Source organism: Myotis daubentonii, chromosome 11, assembly GCF_963259705.1.
Source record: "Myotis daubentonii chromosome 11, mMyoDau2.1, whole genome shotgun sequence".
Taxonomy (NCBI): Eukaryota; Metazoa; Chordata; class Mammalia; order Chiroptera; family Vespertilionidae; genus Myotis; species Myotis daubentonii.
The window spans coordinates 52,769,369-52,788,299 of record NC_081850.1 but is presented as its reverse complement, the minus strand read 5'-3'; the positions used below and the strand labels follow the sequence as shown (position 1 = coordinate 52,788,299).

General features: G+C 44.0%; 1 protein-coding gene across 8 annotated transcripts in view; it reads right to left on the bottom strand.

The window, feature by feature from the left end:
• Positions 1-18,931, bottom strand: part of RUSC2 (RUN and SH3 domain containing 2) — a 56,969-nt gene that overhangs the window by 8,732 nt on the left and 29,306 nt on the right. For 3 of the 8 annotated variants that reach the window (XM_059657269.1, XM_059657268.1, XM_059657263.1), the window contains exon 2: positions 1,886-3,976. In XM_059657269.1, coding sequence (XP_059513252.1) covers positions 1,886-3,908 — 2,023 coding nt within the window. In that variant the 5' untranslated portion in view covers positions 3,909-3,976. Of the gene's footprint in view, positions 1-1,885; positions 3,977-13,556; positions 13,917-18,931 lie in introns of those variants that run through there. The other 5 variants (XM_059657265.1, XM_059657266.1, XM_059657264.1 and 2 more) reach the window with 5 other exon arrangements.

The window sequence follows — 18,931 nt, the reverse complement described above, 5'->3', positions numbered from 1 at the left end:
TCTTTTGTCATTTATAAATTCATTGAATTGTCACTAATTTTTTATTTTTATTTATTTCTTTTTTTACAGAATCAAGAGAAGAGCCCTGTGGTAGGTCACTGGAGACTTATGGAACAGCACACCATCTTGATACAAAGTTCATCTGATAGAAAAAACTTCCAATGCCTCTCCTCCCATCTCTGACCAGGATTATTCTCGCCCTCAGAATGCCAGCCACAGGATCCCCTGTGCCTACATACACCCACCAGATACTGCAGTCTAAGAAGGGAATGGGTTTCAAAGGACTGGCTAATCCCTCTATTTCTGACCTGCATCTTCCCTCCCCTTCTATTCCCTCTCCCAAGGGCAGCTCCTTTGTGTATGTTTAGGTATGAAATCTTCTGCTGGACTGTGTCTCCATAATGGCAGAGATAATACTATTTACGGTTTTTTAACCCCTTTCCTTTGATAAGCCACCACACCCAAGCTAAGGCTGCAGCACAGAAAATTCACCTTTACCTGCCTTTTCCCTTTCCTTCCATACCCGCTGAGATCTGGCTTCCACCTCACTGCTCCCGAATATTGCTTTTAGGATTATCAGCCTTACTCTTAGTGATTTCTCTTCAAAACTCACTTGAACCTAACTCTTTTTGAAACTTTCTCCTCCTTTGGTTCTGTGACTTTGCTCTCTCCTGGGTTTCCTTATATTTTCCTGCCTAATTCTTCTTAGTTTCCTCTGAGGGTTGCTCTGCTCATCCTTAAATCATGGTATCCCCAGGGCTCTGTCCCTGTTCCCTTTATAGCTTCACACATTTTTCCTGGATGCTCTCATCCACTCAGAGCTTCAACTACCACTTTTATTCCAACGACTCTCCCATCATGGCGATCTCCTGACCTCCAGGGTTGGTTCCAATCTACCAGTGAACTTTCTAATATGCCAATCAAAACAGGCTAAACTGTTATAAACAAACAAACAAACAAACAAACAAAAAAACAAGCCATTTACCTGACTGAAATCCTTCAGTGGTTCCATCACATTCCACTAGGGCAGCCCCAGTTATTTGTAGTTTCTAGAAAGCATCAAGTTATTCTGGGCCTCTGTGGTTTTGTACAGACTATTCTATGACCTAGAATGTTCTTCTTAAAGTCTGCACAAAGCTAATTCCTGTCTTTCTAGACTGTGCTCGAATGTAAACTGTGTTAGCAGTCCTTCTCTGGCATTTCATTCTGATTTAGATGTCCTGTACACCACCATTTCTGCACTTTACTTTCCTGTTTCCATCCTTGGTTGGAATTCCTTGAGGACAGAAATTGTCCCTCTCATCTCTCTATCACCAGCACCCACTTAACATGGAGTCTTTCTAAAATCACCACCTAAATATTATAAGACAAATAGGAAATAGCCGGACTAGGAGACCGAAAGGCCAAGTGTCAGCTCTCAGGCTCTTTGAAGAGTGGCTACAATGACTGATCAAAGAGTGAGCTTCGCTGACACCCAGTGTGGTTTGCCTGTTGGACATATCCTCGGCTTTTAGACATAACCGTTAAGCACTGCCAATTCCTATATGTCCCAAACTGAACTCATGCCTCATCCCTGTGCCAGTAAATCTAATTCTGTTTGCAGTCCCTAATCACGTATCATCTTTCCAGTTATCCAGGCTTAGAATCACAATCTTCTGAGTGCTTCCTTTCCCAATCATCCTCTAAGTTCTGTTGATTTTATCTCTTCAGTGTATTTTTTACCCTCTAACCTCCTTCTCCCCTTTACAACTTCTCCCCTGGACTGGGAAGATGCTTGGTCTAGGCTGAGGAACTGCCAGTGATATGGATGGGGTGGTTGACAGGGCCCTGTCACCGAGGAGGCCTTGCATTTATCCGGGTAATCTCCAGCCTTCGGGTTCCTTACCGTCAGCTCTAGCTCTGGCATCCCTCTGGGTATGGCTGTTGGCTGGGCTCCCTGGGAGGGCAGCGCCTGGATCCATCAGCTGCATCAGGGAGCCTTGCCCGGAAGCTCTGAGGACGGCAGGCGACATCTCACTGGACTGGGGGCCCTGATAGACCTGGGTGGACCAGGGCTCTGAGCCAACTAAGTCCATGCCTGGCCCCATGGGCATAGGTGGTAGACTATGGCTACAGTGAGAACCCTCATCCAGCGAGCCCACCCTATCTTGTTGGGCTTCTTGAATGGGTGAGAAATCCTGGGAGGAGTCTCCAACGCTCACTCGAAGTGGGGGGGAGCCAGAGCCTGCAGCTTTCTTCCGGCCTTTGGCGAGCTCAGCAAAGGAGGTGACCCGCTTAGGTGGGGAGCTGGACCCGGCCAGAGCTGTGGGGCCCTCACTCAGGCGCACTGGGCAACTCAACATGCGTTCCAGCGAGCCCAGGCGGACAGGAGGGCTACGCTCCAGGCTGCGATCATAGCTTCGAGAGCGCTGACGTCCAGTGCCAAGGTTGGGGGGTGAAGTATTAGTGTATACTTGCCCCTCAATCACAGTGGGGCCCGTAGGAGCTTCAGCTTCCATGGGCCTCGCTTGTTCCTCTGGTTGGGCTTCTGGCTTCTGGAATAGATAATACTCAGAGGGCTGGTTAGGGCCAGGGTCTGGGGCAGAGCTGGGTACCGGACTTATCTTGGTGTGTTCCTCCGAGCAACTGGTGATGGAAGAGCCAGCAGGGCTTGGGGATGATTGGGAGGACAGATCGCAGGTAACAAGTTTATAGTAATTCTGTGTGGCCACAACAAGACGGGCCTGGCTCTGGAAGCAGGCTGTGAGGTCAGCCACAGCTGGGCAGGGCTCACAGTGTGGGCGGTAGGAGTTGCAGTTGGCATCGAGCTCAGGAGATGAGGCATGAGGACAACCATAGCTCCCCTCCCTTTCTCCACTATCGGGGTGATGGGACTCATAAGACATCTTGGACTCGGCTGGGGAGGGTTGCAGGTCCAGGTAGAAGGCGCCAGGGTCTGAGTGGCTGCAGAAGGAAGAGTCGCTGCAAGATTGTGGGGCAGAGTTGAGATTGGCATGGGAGTTGCCACGCGTCTTGTTGTAGAGGGTGCTGAAGGTGACCAGTACCCCATCTGAGCTGTTGCAGGAGGAGTCACTCACATAGCCCATGGACTGGTCAGCCGCCTCAGACTGACTGGAGGTGCTACTGCAGCGGCAGCGCTGGGGTCCTGAGCCTGAGCATCCAGGGTTCCTTGGGGATTCGTCTGAACTGAGCTTCCACTCCTGGTCAAAGGAAAAGCCAGAGGTATCACTGGCTCCACCTCCGCTGCCACTCCCACCAGGTCCCCCACACTCATCCAGCTCCATGGTCTCTGTTTCCAGCTCTGGCTGGCAGCAGTGGTTACTGCTGCACTGCTGGGGATCCAAGGTTGTCACCGGCTCCTGTTCCTGCCCCTCCACCACTCCAGCCCGACTCTGTGTTGCCCCCCATGGCCTGGCGGCTCTAGGGCCAGGTGGTGGCAGCTGGAAAGAGGAGAGATGGAAGGTGGGCTGGCCAGCTCCATGCAGGTGGAAGGACTGCTGGGTGGCACTATCACCAACGCTGTCATCATATAAGTCACCGAGTCCTGGCTCAGCCACACTCCCCTGCAGCAAGAAGGGATTATGTCGTTTAGAGGCCCCGGGGCCTCTTCCATCCCGACCCCTACTCTTGGTGCTGCTGTCTGCAGACCGTGCAGATCCCCCTGGAGCAGAGTGCAGACTGTTGTATAGCAGGGAGTCAGCTTGTCCTAGGTCTTGTTCAGGCTGGGTTATGCCCAGCTCAGGTGGGCAGAAGGGATTGGGTCTTGTGCTCCCACTACCTCCACTTGCCCCCCCACAGCACTGCCTGTCTGGGACTTGACAGTGTACCAGGGGGATGTGGTGGACGATGAGGGTCTCTCCAGTAAGCTTTGGGGGACTATCCATTCTGGAAAGTTCGAACAAGGGCATCAACAGCACCAGACACTGCCCCCGGAGCCCGATGGGGCAGAACGCATTTCATCAGGAGAGCTTGGCACCTGGAGAGAGAGGGAAAGAAAGGGAAGCTAATGTCACTTCCCTGGAAGTCTGAGACATGCCCTTCCTCATATGATTTTCAGATGAAGAAAAGCCCAAGGGGAGAAAAGACTCAGAGTCAAGATGGAGCTTGATAACACAGCCCAATAGGACAAGGGGTATCCCAACACACTTTCTGCAGCATACAGGTCCAGCCCTGGAGGTCCCCCTTCATTTTAATTTGCCAGGTGTCTACTGTGAGCCAGCCCCCCCCCCTTTAAAAAATATATGTTATTGATTTAAAAAAATATATATATTTTATTGATTTTTTACAGAGAGGAAAGGAGAGAGAAAGTTAGAAACATCGATGAGAGAGAAACATCGATCAGCTGCCTCCTGCACACCCCCTACTGGGGATGTGCCCACAACCAAGGTACATGCCCTTGACCAGAATTGAACCTGGGACCTTTCAGTCCGCAGGCCGACGCTCTATCCACCGAGCCAAACCGGCTAGGGCTGTTATTGATTTTTTATAGAGAGGAAGGGAGAGGGATGAGAGAGAAACATTGATCAGCTGCTTACTGCACATTCCCTACTGGGTATGTGCCCACAACCAAGGTACATGCCCTTGACCGGAATCGAACCTGTGACCCTTGATTCCACAGACCGACGCTCTATCCACTGATCCAAACCGGTTAGGGCGAGCTAGGCCCCTTTTTAATGCCACATATGAAGATCTGGGGATCTCAGGGACAGCATTTTCTTCTTATCGAGGACCCTATTCTTAGCTGTAAACAAGGACTAATCCTCAGTAAAAATAAAAAGTATGAACAGTAAAGTAACTAAGAAAACACCACTAGGATGTCTGATATGGTGCTAAGCACTAAGGGGATACAGAGATGCCTTAGACACAGCTACAGCACAGAAGTTTACAGATGAGGAGGAAATCACAAATTCTAAATCATGTCCTAATAGCAATAAATTACAATTTTGCAAGAAAAATATTTTTAGGTATACTCTGTCATTTGACCCCTATGTCATCTTAGACTCCTTTTCTCCTCTTCTAAACCCCAGAATACTTGCCCCTCTCTGATGGCTGTGGGCTAAGATCCTCACTCTCCCTACTACGGTATTGATGCTTCTTGAATGCAGAGGCCAAGGTGGGCATTAGAGTGACTGCAAGTATGGCTGATGCCAACTTCTTCCTTCTCAATGGAGGCGGGGTCTATTTTTATCTCCTTTCTATCACTCTAGCACAACATCACATAGGCCTGGCAAACATAAGAGGCATAATACATTCTTAATATTTGTCTAGCGCAGGATATAGATCTTCTGAAGTATCCAAATTCTGCTCAGTTTAGCCTAGAACTTTCATTATGGGGGTCCTTTAGAAAATCTTCTCTCCCCAGTTTTACCTCTGATAGGCTAAGGTTCTCTCTTTTTCAAGGTTTCCAAGTACACAGAGCCCCTTTTGAGCTTCTCTGGTCTCCTGGCCAGACTAGGCGAGTTCTGGTCTCCTGTGCTCCCAAGTTCAGATCCTGACAGTCTTTACTTGCTCTGACTCCTCATATCCAATGTCTCCTCATTCATTCATTCATTCATTCATTCATTCATTCATTCATTCATTCATTTTTCTCTTCCTTCCCTTTTCATTCCTGTCATTTTCCTTTCATCCGCCATGAGTCTAAATCTCCCATCATTTAGACTCATTTAGTTAAACTTTTAATACTACCAATTCTTAAAAATTTAACTCATTTAGATTACAGGATCACAGCTCTTCATGTAAAGTACAATAAAGAGTTAAGCAAGTTCATGCTCAAAAACATGAACAGGTAATACATGAGATAAAAAATTCATATGGCTAATAAATACATGTGCGAGGGACACAGTATTATGATATAACTATGTGAGTTAGGTTCAATTACATTAAAATTTAAAAGCAAGTATTTATCATCTTTTTTCTTCCTTTCTGAGAGGAAGGTTCCTTTTTTGGACTTCTACACTTATTTGTGTGCATTGGGGTAATGAGTATATATGGAGGAAGGCAGAGACTAGAGAGGCTAAACTGAGCTATAATATTAAAGTTATAGAAACATGGGAATAAATCTTTGTTATCTTGGATTAGGCGATGGTTTCTTAGATATGACACCAAAAACATAAATGATAAGTGAGAAAACAAGTAAGGTAAGATGATCTTCATAAAAATTAAAAACCTTTGTGCCTCAAAGGATACCATCAATAAAATGAAAAGACAACCCACAGAATGGGAGAAAATATTTGCAAATCATATATCTGATAAGAGGTTTCTGATCAGAAGCCTAGCAATTAAAAATAAAAGATATATAATCTGCCCTGGCTGGTGTGGCTCACTTGGTTGGAGCAGTATCCATGCATGCTTCAAAAGGTTGCTGGTTTGATTCCTGGTTATTGCAAATACCTAGGGTATGGGTTCATCCCTGGTGGGAGTGTGTAAGAGACGCGACTGATCAATATTTCTCTCACACATTGGTCTTTCTCTTTCTCTCTCCTTTTCCCTCTCTCTAGGCCCAGTAGGAATTAAAAAAAAAAAAAAAAAAAAAAAAGATGGCCCCACCGGTGTGGCTCAGTGGTTGAGTGTCGACCTATGAACCAGGAGGTCACGGTTTGATTCTGGTCAGGGCACATGTCCAGGTTGTGGGCTCGATCCCCAGTGTAGGGTGTGCAGGAGGCAGTTAATCAATGATTCTCTCTTATCACTGATGTCTCTCTCTCTCTCTCCCTCTCTCTCTGAAATCAATACAAATATATTTTATTTTTAAAAAATATGTTTTATTGATTTTTAGAGAGAGAGGAAGGGAGAGGGGGAGAGGGATGAAAACATCTTATCAATCGGCTGCCTCCTTCACACCCCCTGTTGGGGACCGAGCCTGCAACTTGGGCATGTGCCCTGACTGGGAATCGAACCAGCAATCTTTTTTTTTAAAAAAATATATTTTATTGATTTTTTACAGAGAGGAAGGGAGAGAGATAGAGAGTTAGAAACATCGATGAGAGAGAAACATCGATCAGCTGCCTCCTGCACACCCCCCACTGGGGATGTGCGCAACCCAGGTACATGCCCTTGACCGGAATCGAACCTGGGACCTTTCAGTCCGCAGGCCGACGCTCTATCCACTGAGCCAAACCGGTTTCGGCCGAACCAGCAATCTCTTGATTCCTGGGTCGACACTCAACTGCTGAGCCACACCAGCTGGGCACTACAAATATATTTTTAAAAAAAGATGAGACAGTCTCTTCAATAAATGGTGCTGGGAAATTTGGTCAGATACATGCAAAAAAATGAAACTAGCCCACCAACTTACACCATACACAAAAATAAACGCAAAATGGATAAAGGACTTAGATGTAAGATGGGAAACCATAAAAATCCTAGAAGTAGCCATAGGCAGCAAAATATCAGACATGTATTGTAGCAATATCTTTACCGATACAGCTCCTAGGGCAATGGAAACTAAGGAGAAAATAAACAAATGGGACTACATCAAAATAAAAAGCTTCTGCACAGCAAAAGAAACCATCAAGAAAACAACAAGAAAGCCCACTGCATGGGAGAACATATTTGCCAATGTTATCACCGATAAGGGTTTAATCTCCAACATTTATAGGGAACTCATACAACTTAACAAAAGGAAGATAAACAATCCAATAAAAAAATGGGCAAAGGACCTAAATAGACAATTTTCGAAAGAAGACATACAGAAGGCCAAGAGACATATGAAAACATGCTCAAAGTCACTAATCATCCGAGAGATGGAAATCAAAACAACAATAAGGTACCATCTCACACCTGTCAGACTGGCTATCATCAACAAATCAACAAACGACAAGTGCTGGAGAGGATGTGGAGAGAAAGGAACCCTCTTGCACTGCTGGTGGGAATGCAGACTGGTGTAGTCACTGTGGAAAACAGTATGGCATTTCCTCAAAAAATTAAATATGGAACTTCCATTTGACCCAATAATCCCACTTCTAGGAATATATCCCCAGAAAACAAAAACACGGATCAGAAAGGATATATGCACCCCTATGTTCATAGCAGCACAATTCACCATAGCTAAGATCTGGAAACAGCCTAAGTGCCCATCAGCAGATGAATGGATTAGAAAACTGGTACATTTACACAATGGAATACTATGCTGCTGTAAAAAAGGAATTCTTACCATTTGCAACAGCATAGATGGAAATGGAGAGCATTATGCTAAGCAAAATAAGCCAGTCAGTGAAAGACAAATATCACAACATCTCACTCATTTGTGGAAAAACATAAACTGATGAACAAAAATAGAACCAGAGTCATAGAAGCATCGAACAGACTGTCCCACCTATGAGGGAAGGCGGGGGGTGAGGGGGTAAGAGATCACCCAGAGGACTTGTATGCATGCATATGAGCATAACCAATGGACACAGACAGGGGGTGGTGAGGGCATGTGCTGGGAGTGGGGGCGGCCGGGGAGTGGTCAATGGGGGAAAAAGGAGACTTAAGTAATACTTTAAACAATAAAGAATTTAAAAAAATGTATAACCCAATTAAAAACTGGGCAAAGAATCTGAATAGACATTTCTCCAAAGACCTACAAATGGTCAATAAGCACATGAAAAGATGCTCAATATCATTAGTCATTAGAGAAATAAAAATTACAACACTTCACCCCCACTATGTTAGCTAAGATAAAAGACAGTAACAAATGCTGGTGAGGATGTAGAGAAACTGGAACCTCAAACATTGCTGCAGCGATGTAAAATGGTGCCATGCGGCCACTTTGGAAAAACAGTCTGGCAGTTCTTCAAAATGTTAAACATAAAGTTACCATATGAGCCAGCCATCCTACTCCTAGGTATATACTCAAGAGAAATTAAAACATATATTTACACAAAAGCTTGTATATGAATATTCATAGCAACATTATAAATATGTACAGTAGCCAAAAAAGTGGGAATACAAATGTCCATCAACGAATAATAGATGGACATAATGTAGTATATACACGAAACAGAATATTATTTAGCAATAAAAGGAATGAAATACTAATACATGCTACAGCATGAATGAACACTAAAATGCTAAGTGAAAGAAAGCAGTCATAAAAGGCTTCTTTGTATGATGTTGTATGAGTCCATTTATATGAAATGTCCACAACGGGCAAATCAACAGAAATAGACTGTAAATGAGTAGTTGCCAGGGACTGGAATCCTGGGATGCGGAGTGACTGCAAATGGGCATGGAGGTTCTTTTTGGGGTGATGCAAATACTCTGAAATTAGACAGTGGTGATGGTTACAAAAGTCTGTGAATAAAATCAAAACCGGAATTTTATGGTATGTCATTATCTCTCAATTTTATAAAAGGGTGGATTCTATGGCATATGAATTATAACTTAATAAAGCTGTTATTTAAAATTGATGTTTCTACCTCTCTCTCCTTCTCCCTTCCTCTCTGAGATCAATTAAAAAATATATTAAAAAACAAACAAAAAAGTTTTAAGATTTAGTAAAAGAAAAGAGGGGAACAGCCACCTTAAAGTGTGGGGTTTTGTAGAGAGAGGTAAAATGGATTTTTTAAAGTTTTGCTATGAGATCATTGTCCCTTCACTCCTCCCGTCTTTCCTATTCCTTTGCCGGGAAAACTTTGGGCTCAAATACATATGCCACAAAGATAACAGAAAGTTGGAAACACCCTAAAATTTCAATAATAGTCCATTTAAAAATGTACAGAGCAGGATATCATTAAAATAATGTGTTAATATGATCATCGACTTGGGAATATGTTCACAAAATATTAAGTGAAAACAGCAGATCACAAACAGCACTACAGTCTGACACCATTTTTGTAAATAAATATATCTAAATCCGTCTTAGTGCAGGCTGCTACAACAGTACCTCAGACTGGGTGGCTTATCAAAGGCAGACATTTATTTCTCGCAGTTCTGGATGCTGGGAAGTCAGCATCAAGGTGCCAGCATGGCTGTGTCCTGGTGAAAGCCCTCTTCTGGTACACACTGGCACCTTCCTGCGGTGTCCCCACAGGGCAAAGGGACAAGGGCTCTCTTGGGAGCTTGCTTTATAAGGGCACTAATCCCATTCATGAGGGCTGTGCCTCCATGACCCAATGACCTCCCAAAGGCCCCCTCTTACTCTCATTACCTTTCGGAGTTAGGATTCAACATATGAATTTTGGGGGACACAGACATTCAGACCATAGTGGTATGCATGGAAGAAAATTCAAAAGCATATACAACAAATGTTAACAATGCTTATCTCTGTTGAGTGATTTTGGATTATTTTTAATTTTATTCTTTTGTTTCATCTTTATTTTCTAATTTGTATATCATAAATACCCATTACGTACATAATTCAAACAGTTTTTTTTCCCCTTTAAACACCACAGATACCATGGTTCAAGGGTTGGGGAGGGGGCTTCCCTTTATATATGGTATTAGGTTTCCCTAGGACCCAGGCCATAATCCAAGGTCTGGACTAACAGGGGCATAGAAAACTTTCTTGTACATATAGCAGTAATTTTAGGAGTACCTATGGGCTACAGCCATCACTTGATTTTCAAAGAATATTTCCCCCCTTTTAAAGCACCATTTTCAAGAGGCATTCACAAGTATATACACAGAAGAATTTATGATTCTGACCCACAAAACTATTACTGGGTCATACATGCATTCAAATGGAAAAACATAGTGACATACAGAGTCTGGACAGAAAGCTGATCCTCTCAACCAGGGACGAGGAACAAATGGATATGGAAGGTGATGAAGAACCTTTGGCTGGAGGGCTCTGACAGCTGTATTATAATATCATGCTTACAGATCTGTCTCCCAGGCTGTCCTGGAGGCCAAAAACTGTGATACAGCTAACTCTGTGTCCCCAGAACCCACACATAGTGCTTGGAACACAGTAGGTGCTTCGTTATTTGTTGACTCCAACTTTATCCATTTAAAAATTGACGTCTTTTTTTTTTTTTAATTGAAGTTAGGAGTTTTAAAAAATTTATTCTGGATATAAGCCTTTTTCAGATATACAGGGTGTTCCTCCAAAATGTATACACACTTTAAGAGCTGATAGCTTAATTGTGAAAATGAAATGTATTTTAATAAACACGCCTTTATAATTACTCAAAGTGTGTGCATACATTTTTTGGGGACACCCATTAGCTCTTGAAAATATCTTCTCTCAGCCCGTGGCTTTGCCCATTTGTTTTCCTAATAGTTTTATTTATTTTTTTCAAATAATAGAAACTTTTTTTTTAAAAGAAACTTTTAATTTTATGAAGTTTCATTAAGCCATTTTTTTTTTCTTTTAGGGTTAAAGCTTTCTATGTCTAATCTAAGAAATCTTTGCCTATCCTAAGATCATAAATAAAATTTCCCGTTTTTCCCCTTAAAGCTGTATAATTTTAGCTTTTCATTTAGGTTATACCAAATCTTATTTTAAGTATAAAAGTCTTTCACTGGTTTATTTTATTTTATATTTTTGTATCTCAGGGGTCTTACTCCTTCCTGATTTCTACACAACCAAGGGAAATGCCTGCCAATCATTCCTCCATAGAGAACTCTAGTTCAGCCAACTAAGGTGAAGTTCTGTAGGCATCTCATGAGATTTTATATCCATGCGTCCCCCACCCTCAAACTTTCATACGCACATTTTTATGTATGTCATCTCACTGATCCTCACAACTCACCAAAGTGGGCAGAACCACTCTCATTTTAAAAAATAAGGAAATCAACACCCAGAAAAATAAAATGACTTGCCCAAGATCACTGTGAATAAATGACACCATTAAGATGGGACTCAGGAATCCTAGCCTTTGACTTTTTTTTCTTGCTCAGTTAAGAATGTAATGAGAATATATTGTACAGGTGACTTATTTCAAATACCACAGAGCACATTTAGCAAGAACACACCTCTCTGACTTCTTCCCTGGGAGTGACTTGTTTGTTCCATAACAAGACAAGTTTAATACTGTGGCCCATGAGCTCTAATAAAGGTGAAGGGAAAACAAGGAGGTGGAAGAGCTCTTTTCATAAGAGCTTCTTACATAATTTGCATTTACCCACTTTTCTTTTTCTAATCCCACTGTCCCTTTCATATCACTGCTCCAGGCTCTAATAACACTCCTCAATCCCACCTCTTGCCCTAGTTCCCAGCCCTCATGTCTCTGCCCCATTCACAGTTCCCCAAACCCTTTCCCCTGCTCTGAAGTTCATATTCCTCAGTGCTTCGTGGAACTAACACCTTCCTACAACTTCCCAGTATACTCCTCAACCATACATGTGCATAATTAGGACATCTTCCCCATTGATTTCTAGAGAGAATGGGAGGGAGAGAGAGAAACATTGATGTGAGAGAGACACACTGATTGGTTGTCTCCTGCACATGCCCCTATTGGGGCTGGGGAACCTGCAACCGAGGTACATGCCCTTGGACAGGGAATCAAATTCGAGACCCTGCCGTCCGCAGGCTGACACTCTAACCACTCAGCAACCCGGCCAGGGCTTAGCGTATGTTTTTGAATCTCCCACTAAGGTGGTCAAAGGAAATGAGAATTTAAGGAACTCTTTCTATCTGCTCAGCGATAGGGTAACTCTGGGCAGGAAAATGTTCCTAAACTTCAAAGACAGGTTTCCCTGACTTTGATCATCAGCATTTTCAGCCACAGAACCCCTCCCCTCTTTCCTTGGCCTCCTAAAGGAGGATGGGGAAGACAGCGGCGCTCAGCTGCTGCTCTGCAGCAACCTGACCTTGACCTGAGGCCCCAGGAGGAGCCGCAGTAGGACCGATAACCTTTTTCCTGCCAGGGTCCTCTCTTGGGCAGGAATGGAGGGAAGACAGCAGGAGGGTGAATTCGGGAGTGTCAGCTTATGCTCAGGTCTCTTCCTGTTAGAAATCTAAGTCTGTATAAGAAGACTGATTATAACAGGTCGGGTGCCTTGGGCATTACAGGAACTGCCTCCCCCTCCTTCCCCCACACTGTGGAGCCTCTTGGTCAACATTCTTTTTCACTCCATCCATCCTTACTGGAGCCTGGCGGTTCCCATAGTGCCAGCCGATACAGTATGTGTGTCTATGTGCATGTGTGCATGCGTGGAAAGAAAGGATGGGCTGCATGCTTCCCGGCCCTTCCTCTTGAAAGCTGCATGGATCCTTGCTTATTCTCCATCATAAACTTACAACGGTTCTAGTGGTGTCTCCTCCCATTAAGCCTTTGTTTCTAGATCTGACCCCCTCCGCCAGGACCCGCACTATAGCAGCTTCATTAGAAATGCCCAGAAAGGAAGGAGAGGCTCTTCTACTTCTACACACACACACACACACACACACACACACACACACACACACACACACACACACAGCATTAGCCCAGCCCGTGCTTCTACCCATCTCTGCACCGCAGCCCAGATACATGCATGGATGAGCTCGTCTAATGTCTGCCTCTCATGCTCGATCTCACTCTCTTTTTAGGAAGGACAAAGCCAACCCTAGAAACTAGGGTCCAAATGTGCTGATCCGTTATCCTTCGATGGCGCCCCGCCCCTCCCCCAGCCCGGCTGAGCCATACCTCTGTAAGGAGCCTCGCTGAACCCCAAGCTGCTCCGTTTGCACTCCGACCAAGCGCTACCGTGACAGTTCCAGCTGAGGGACCACACAGCGGGGACGGGCTGGTTTCTTAAGGTCTGGTTTCTGTTAATACAATGGCATCGTTGCTAATGCAAGGAGGCTGCGCAATCCCAGCCCCAATATCCTTGCCGCTGCCGCTGGTGCTGCGGTGACGTTGCTGCTAAGGGAAGGGGGGAGGGAGGAGCAGGCGTGCCCACAGCACCGCTCAGCCTCCCTCCCTGTCAGTCCCCGAGGGCCTTCAGCCCAGGGAAGGGGGAGGGCAGTCAGTCGGCGCTGCAAGATGGGAACTCTCAAGGCAGCGAAGGAAATTAGGGAGAACACTGGCCTAGCTCCTCTCTTGTCCTTCAGAGTCTCAGGAAAAAGTCTGGGCAGAGGCTTGGAGTTTCCTTCCTTCCTGCGGCCCCTCCTTTTAGATTTTAGCCAGAAACCGCTCCCTCCTCTTTTGCCCACTCTGAATGACTTCTTGTTTTCCAGCGTTTCCCTTTCACTGGGATTCCAGACTAGCCTCAGGGTGGAGCCGCCAGCTGGGCGGGGATTCCTGAAGCCCTGAAGGGAGGCTGCAGGGACCAGCAGTCACACCAAGTTCAGTCTTTAAGGAGGGGATGCCCGTCTGGATTTAGCCTCTTAGTCTGTTTCGGAAAAAAGACTGGGTCAGCTCTAGCCGGTTTGGCTCAGTGGCGGACTGAAAGGTCCCAGGTTCAATTCCGGTCAAGGGCATGCACCTTGGTTGCGGGCACATCCCCAGTAGGGGGTGTGCAGGAGGCAGCTGATCGATGCTTCTCTCCCATGGATGTTTCTAACTCTCTGTCCCTCTCCCTTCCTCTGTAAAAAGACTGGGTCATAGGCAGGCTTCTACACACTGCAGGGTCTTCAGGGGTCTGCCAATGTAAGTGGAGTAGAACCGTCCCCTCTCACCTAATCAATCAGCTTTTGGTCAGTGCTGAGTAAGGTCTGTGGGGGGCGGCATCCATCCGGCCAACAGGGTGGGGAGCCTATTTTCTAGGGAAAGGAAGTGGTCTCCCCTAGGTCAGAAAAAAAAAAATCTCTTCTGCCTGTAGACCTATAGAGCCCTTTAACCCTTCCCTGCTTCACCCTCCGCAGGTTCTGGGCCAGGTTTGTGGGAATCCGTAAACAGGAGAGAAGCCACAGCCAGAGCCAGTTACACAGTAAGTAGCAGCAGGTCTCTGTCCACTTCATGCCACTGCCCGCTGCTGCCACCCTTGAACACAGAGGTGGTCTCAAGCTGGGCGTGGCCCCTGAGCACTAGCCCTGCGTAGGGCTCCTCCCGGTGTTGACCACTCTCTGGACTCCACAGCCATGCCCTTGGATTTCAGGTCACTAGAAAGAGGGCTTGGGTCCACTGGCCAGGAACATAGCAGCCACCACACAGGATCCAGGAGAGAGAGAGTTCCTTTCCCCTTATTGCTTCTTCTGTATCCGAGGACAGTGGTCGGCAAACTCATTAGTCAACAGAGCCAAATATCAACAGTACGATTGAAATTTCTTTTTTATTTATTTATTTATTTATTTATTGCTTAAAGTATTACAAGGGGTATTACATATGTATCCATTTTATCCCCCTGAAATTTCTTTTGAGAGCCAAATTTTTTAAACTTAAACTATATAGGTAGGTACATTGTTATTAACTTAATTAGGGTACTCCTAAGGCTTAGATAGAGCCACACTCAAGGGGCCAAAGAGCCACATGTGGCTCGTGAGCTGCAGTTTGCCGACCACTGCCCTATGAGACTCATGTGCTCACCGATGGTAGGATGAGATGAGCTGAATTGTACAGAGAAGAACAGAAGTGGCTAAAATGCCAAAACCTATCTCCAACCAAGACTTGTCTGAGGGGCCATGGACCCTTGATCCTACAAAGCAGGAAACAACAAGGAAGGGGAGAGAGGGAGGCTGCTGTTCATAAAACTATTAATGACCCTTGCAGGGAAAGTAAAAGGAGTAGAAATGGTGTAACTATACTTCCCTCTCCCCTAGCTGATTCTGACCTCAAAAGGGTTTGAGTGAGCTGCTGCAGATTAGGGCAAAGTCAAGTTCCATGACCAAGTGCTTGGAGTTCTAACTTATTATAAGAGACCCGGGCCCAGGGTCTTTGCCCCAGAAATTTCTGTGAGGCGAAGCCATGCATTGCACTGGACAGCCACGACTCACGCAGTGTTTCCCGTTGCCTATATAGGAGGTGGTAGCTCTCATATTTGCCGTACTTGGCTTATTCATTACAGGCCGCGTTGTCACCCACTTTCCACCTACTATTGCCTGAGATCTATAGGGCTTCTGATGAAAGATCAAATTATTTAAATACAAATACTATCACATTATAAACCTCAACTGCCTCTTAACTAGTCTTCTCACTTGCAATTTACCTTCTAGTAATGCCAGATTCATCCAGCTAAAGCACCTTCTTTTTTCAATATGTCACTCCTCCTGTCACTTTTAATGGTCTCTCATTACCCAGAGAATCGAGTTCAAACTCCTCATTTTGGCTTTCAAGGCTCTCCATCTTCCTTTTCTACTCCTGCTCTACCCAACCTTACTTCCTTCATCCCATCATTTAGTCCTTCAAACCTGTTTCATAAGCTCATTTCCACTTTGTTCAGATTCTCCTGCCTGTTATAGTTGTCTATACTCAGAATTATCCAAAACCTACACGGCCCAGATCATCTCCTCCATCAAATCTTCACTGATCACCCCAGAGCCAGAAATTATCTTTCTGTCTTCTGAAAATATGGCTGCCGGTTGTTGAGTTTACAGACAAAAAAAACACACACACACAAAAAACCCCTACAGAAACCAGGGGGTCAATATAGAATTGCCAATTTCTCATATTGCCAAGTAGCATCATTTAAAAACACACACAAACCTTACATCAGCCTGCTGGTGTGGCTCAGTGTTGAGCTTTGAACCAGGAACCAAGAGGTCACTGGTTCCATTCCCAGTGAGGGCACATGGGTTGCGGGCTCAACCCCCCAGTAGGTGATATGCAGGAGGCGGCCAATGTTTCTCTCATCAATGTTTCTATCTCTCTATCTCCCTTCCTTCCTCTCTCTCTAAAACAGCGGTTCTCAACCTGTGGGTCGCAACCCCTTTGGTGGTCGAACAACCCTTTCACAGGGGTCGCCTAAGACCGACCATCCTGCATATCAGATATTTACATTATAATTCATAACAGTAGCAACATTACAGTTATGAAGTAGCAACAAAAATAAATTTAAGGTTGGGTCACAACATGAGGAACTGTATTTATTTAAAGGGCCAGAAGGTTGAGAACCACTGCTCTAAAATAAATAAAAGACATATTTACAAAGACACATACATTACATCAACTATCATCAGAAACTAACATCAGTCCACAACAGGTTTAAGGATTAAGGAAATCATTTCTCACTTGACATGGCTATCATTCTTTTTTTTTTTTTTTTTGCATTCTGCCTAGTGTCTCTTAAAGATTGCACATTCCAAGTTATATTCATCTTTGTATCCCCAATATTCAGTGCATAGGACGGTATAATTTTTATTTTGTGTTCCTTATAAAACCTAGCACCATGGTTGGTATTTGGAGGTGGTTAGCAATAGTCTTGTTCAAGAAGAATAGTCCAAAAAGAGATGTGCCTTGAGTGTAAATGAATGTGTGGTGGGTAGTTCTGACTCAAAAAGCTTGGAAGAGAAGACCCCTGCTGTTCATGTAAAAAAAAAAAAAAAAAAGGTCAATTTTAAAAAGGTATCATTAAATATTGGGGGATCAATTAACAAATTATAAAAATGTTGAAGCACTATGTTGTACATTTGAAACTAAAATAAAATCATATTGGATGTCAAAAACAAAAAAAAAAGCTTAGGAAAAAAATAACTCTTCATGACCTTGAGTTAGGCAACACATTCTTAGACAATAAAAAATAGTAAGGTTAACTTCAAAAAAATTTAAAACATTTCTGCATCAAAGGACACAATCAAGATAGTGAAAACACAACCCACAGACTGGGAGAAAATATTTACAAATCACATATCTGATAAGGAAATTCTATCCAGAATGTATTAAAAATTCTTACCACTCAACAATAAAAAGAACATAACCCAATTAAAATATGGGCAAAGGATCTGAATAGGCATTTCTCCAAAGAAAACATATAAATGGCCAGTAGCACATTAAAAGGACCTCAACAATGTAGTTATTAGGGAAGTGCAAAAGAAAATTAAAATGAGATACCACTTTACCATACTAGACTGACTAAAATAAAAAAGACAATAACAAGTGTTGATGATGCAGAGAAATTGGAACCCTCATATACTGCTGGAAGGATTTTAAAATGGTGTGATCACTTTGTCTTTTATCTTAGCCATCACTGGCATTGTCAACCCAGGAACCTCAGGTAATTCCCCCTTTCTTTTGTTTCAACACCAAGATTCTTTAAAAAATGAACTATGTTAACTCTTTTTTTTCTAACCACTTCTTAAGCACCAGAAGTCTGGCTTCTTATAATACTTTAACTGTCTGAAGCAGTATAATTTTTGAACTTACAATATTTAAAATGTCTGACACTTTGGGTGGTGAACACATAATACAATATACAGATGATGTATTATAGACTTGTATACCTGAAACCTATTTAATCTTATTAAGCAATCTCACTCCAATAAATTTAATAAAAATTAAAAAATAAAAGATAGCAGTCCTATATAATAAAAGGCTAATATGCAAATCAACCAAACGGCCGAACGACCGGTCGCTGTGACAGGCACTGACCACCAGGGGACAGACACTCAATGCAGGAGCTGCCACCTGGTGGTCAGTGCGTTCCCTCTGTGGAGCTGGGCTCATAGCTGGTGAGTGTAGCAGCAGTGGCGGGAGCCTCTCCCGCCTCTGCGGCAGTGCTAAGGATCCCTTGGGGGATGTCTGACTACTGGCTTAGGCCTGCAGGGAGCAGGCCTAAGCCAGCAGGCAGAATCCCCCAAGGCGTTCTGGACTGTGAGAGGGCGCAGGCTTGGCTGAGGGACCCCACCACAGTGCACAAATGTCGTGCACCAGGCCTCTAGTTATTGTATAAAGAGCAGTGACCAAATATAGTACAAATTAATCCTTTTATTCATTACAAAAACCTACTGAAGTTGCTTCTTCTCTGAGACTCAGTTTGTTTACCAATAAAATATGAATAATCATAAAAAATAAAATAAAATAAATAAAATGTCTGAAACTATTTACCTCACATTACTATAATAATGTTTACTGCAGTATTACTTACAACAGCAAAACAAACAAACAAACAAACAAAACAAAAGACACCTGAAAATATTCTAAATATC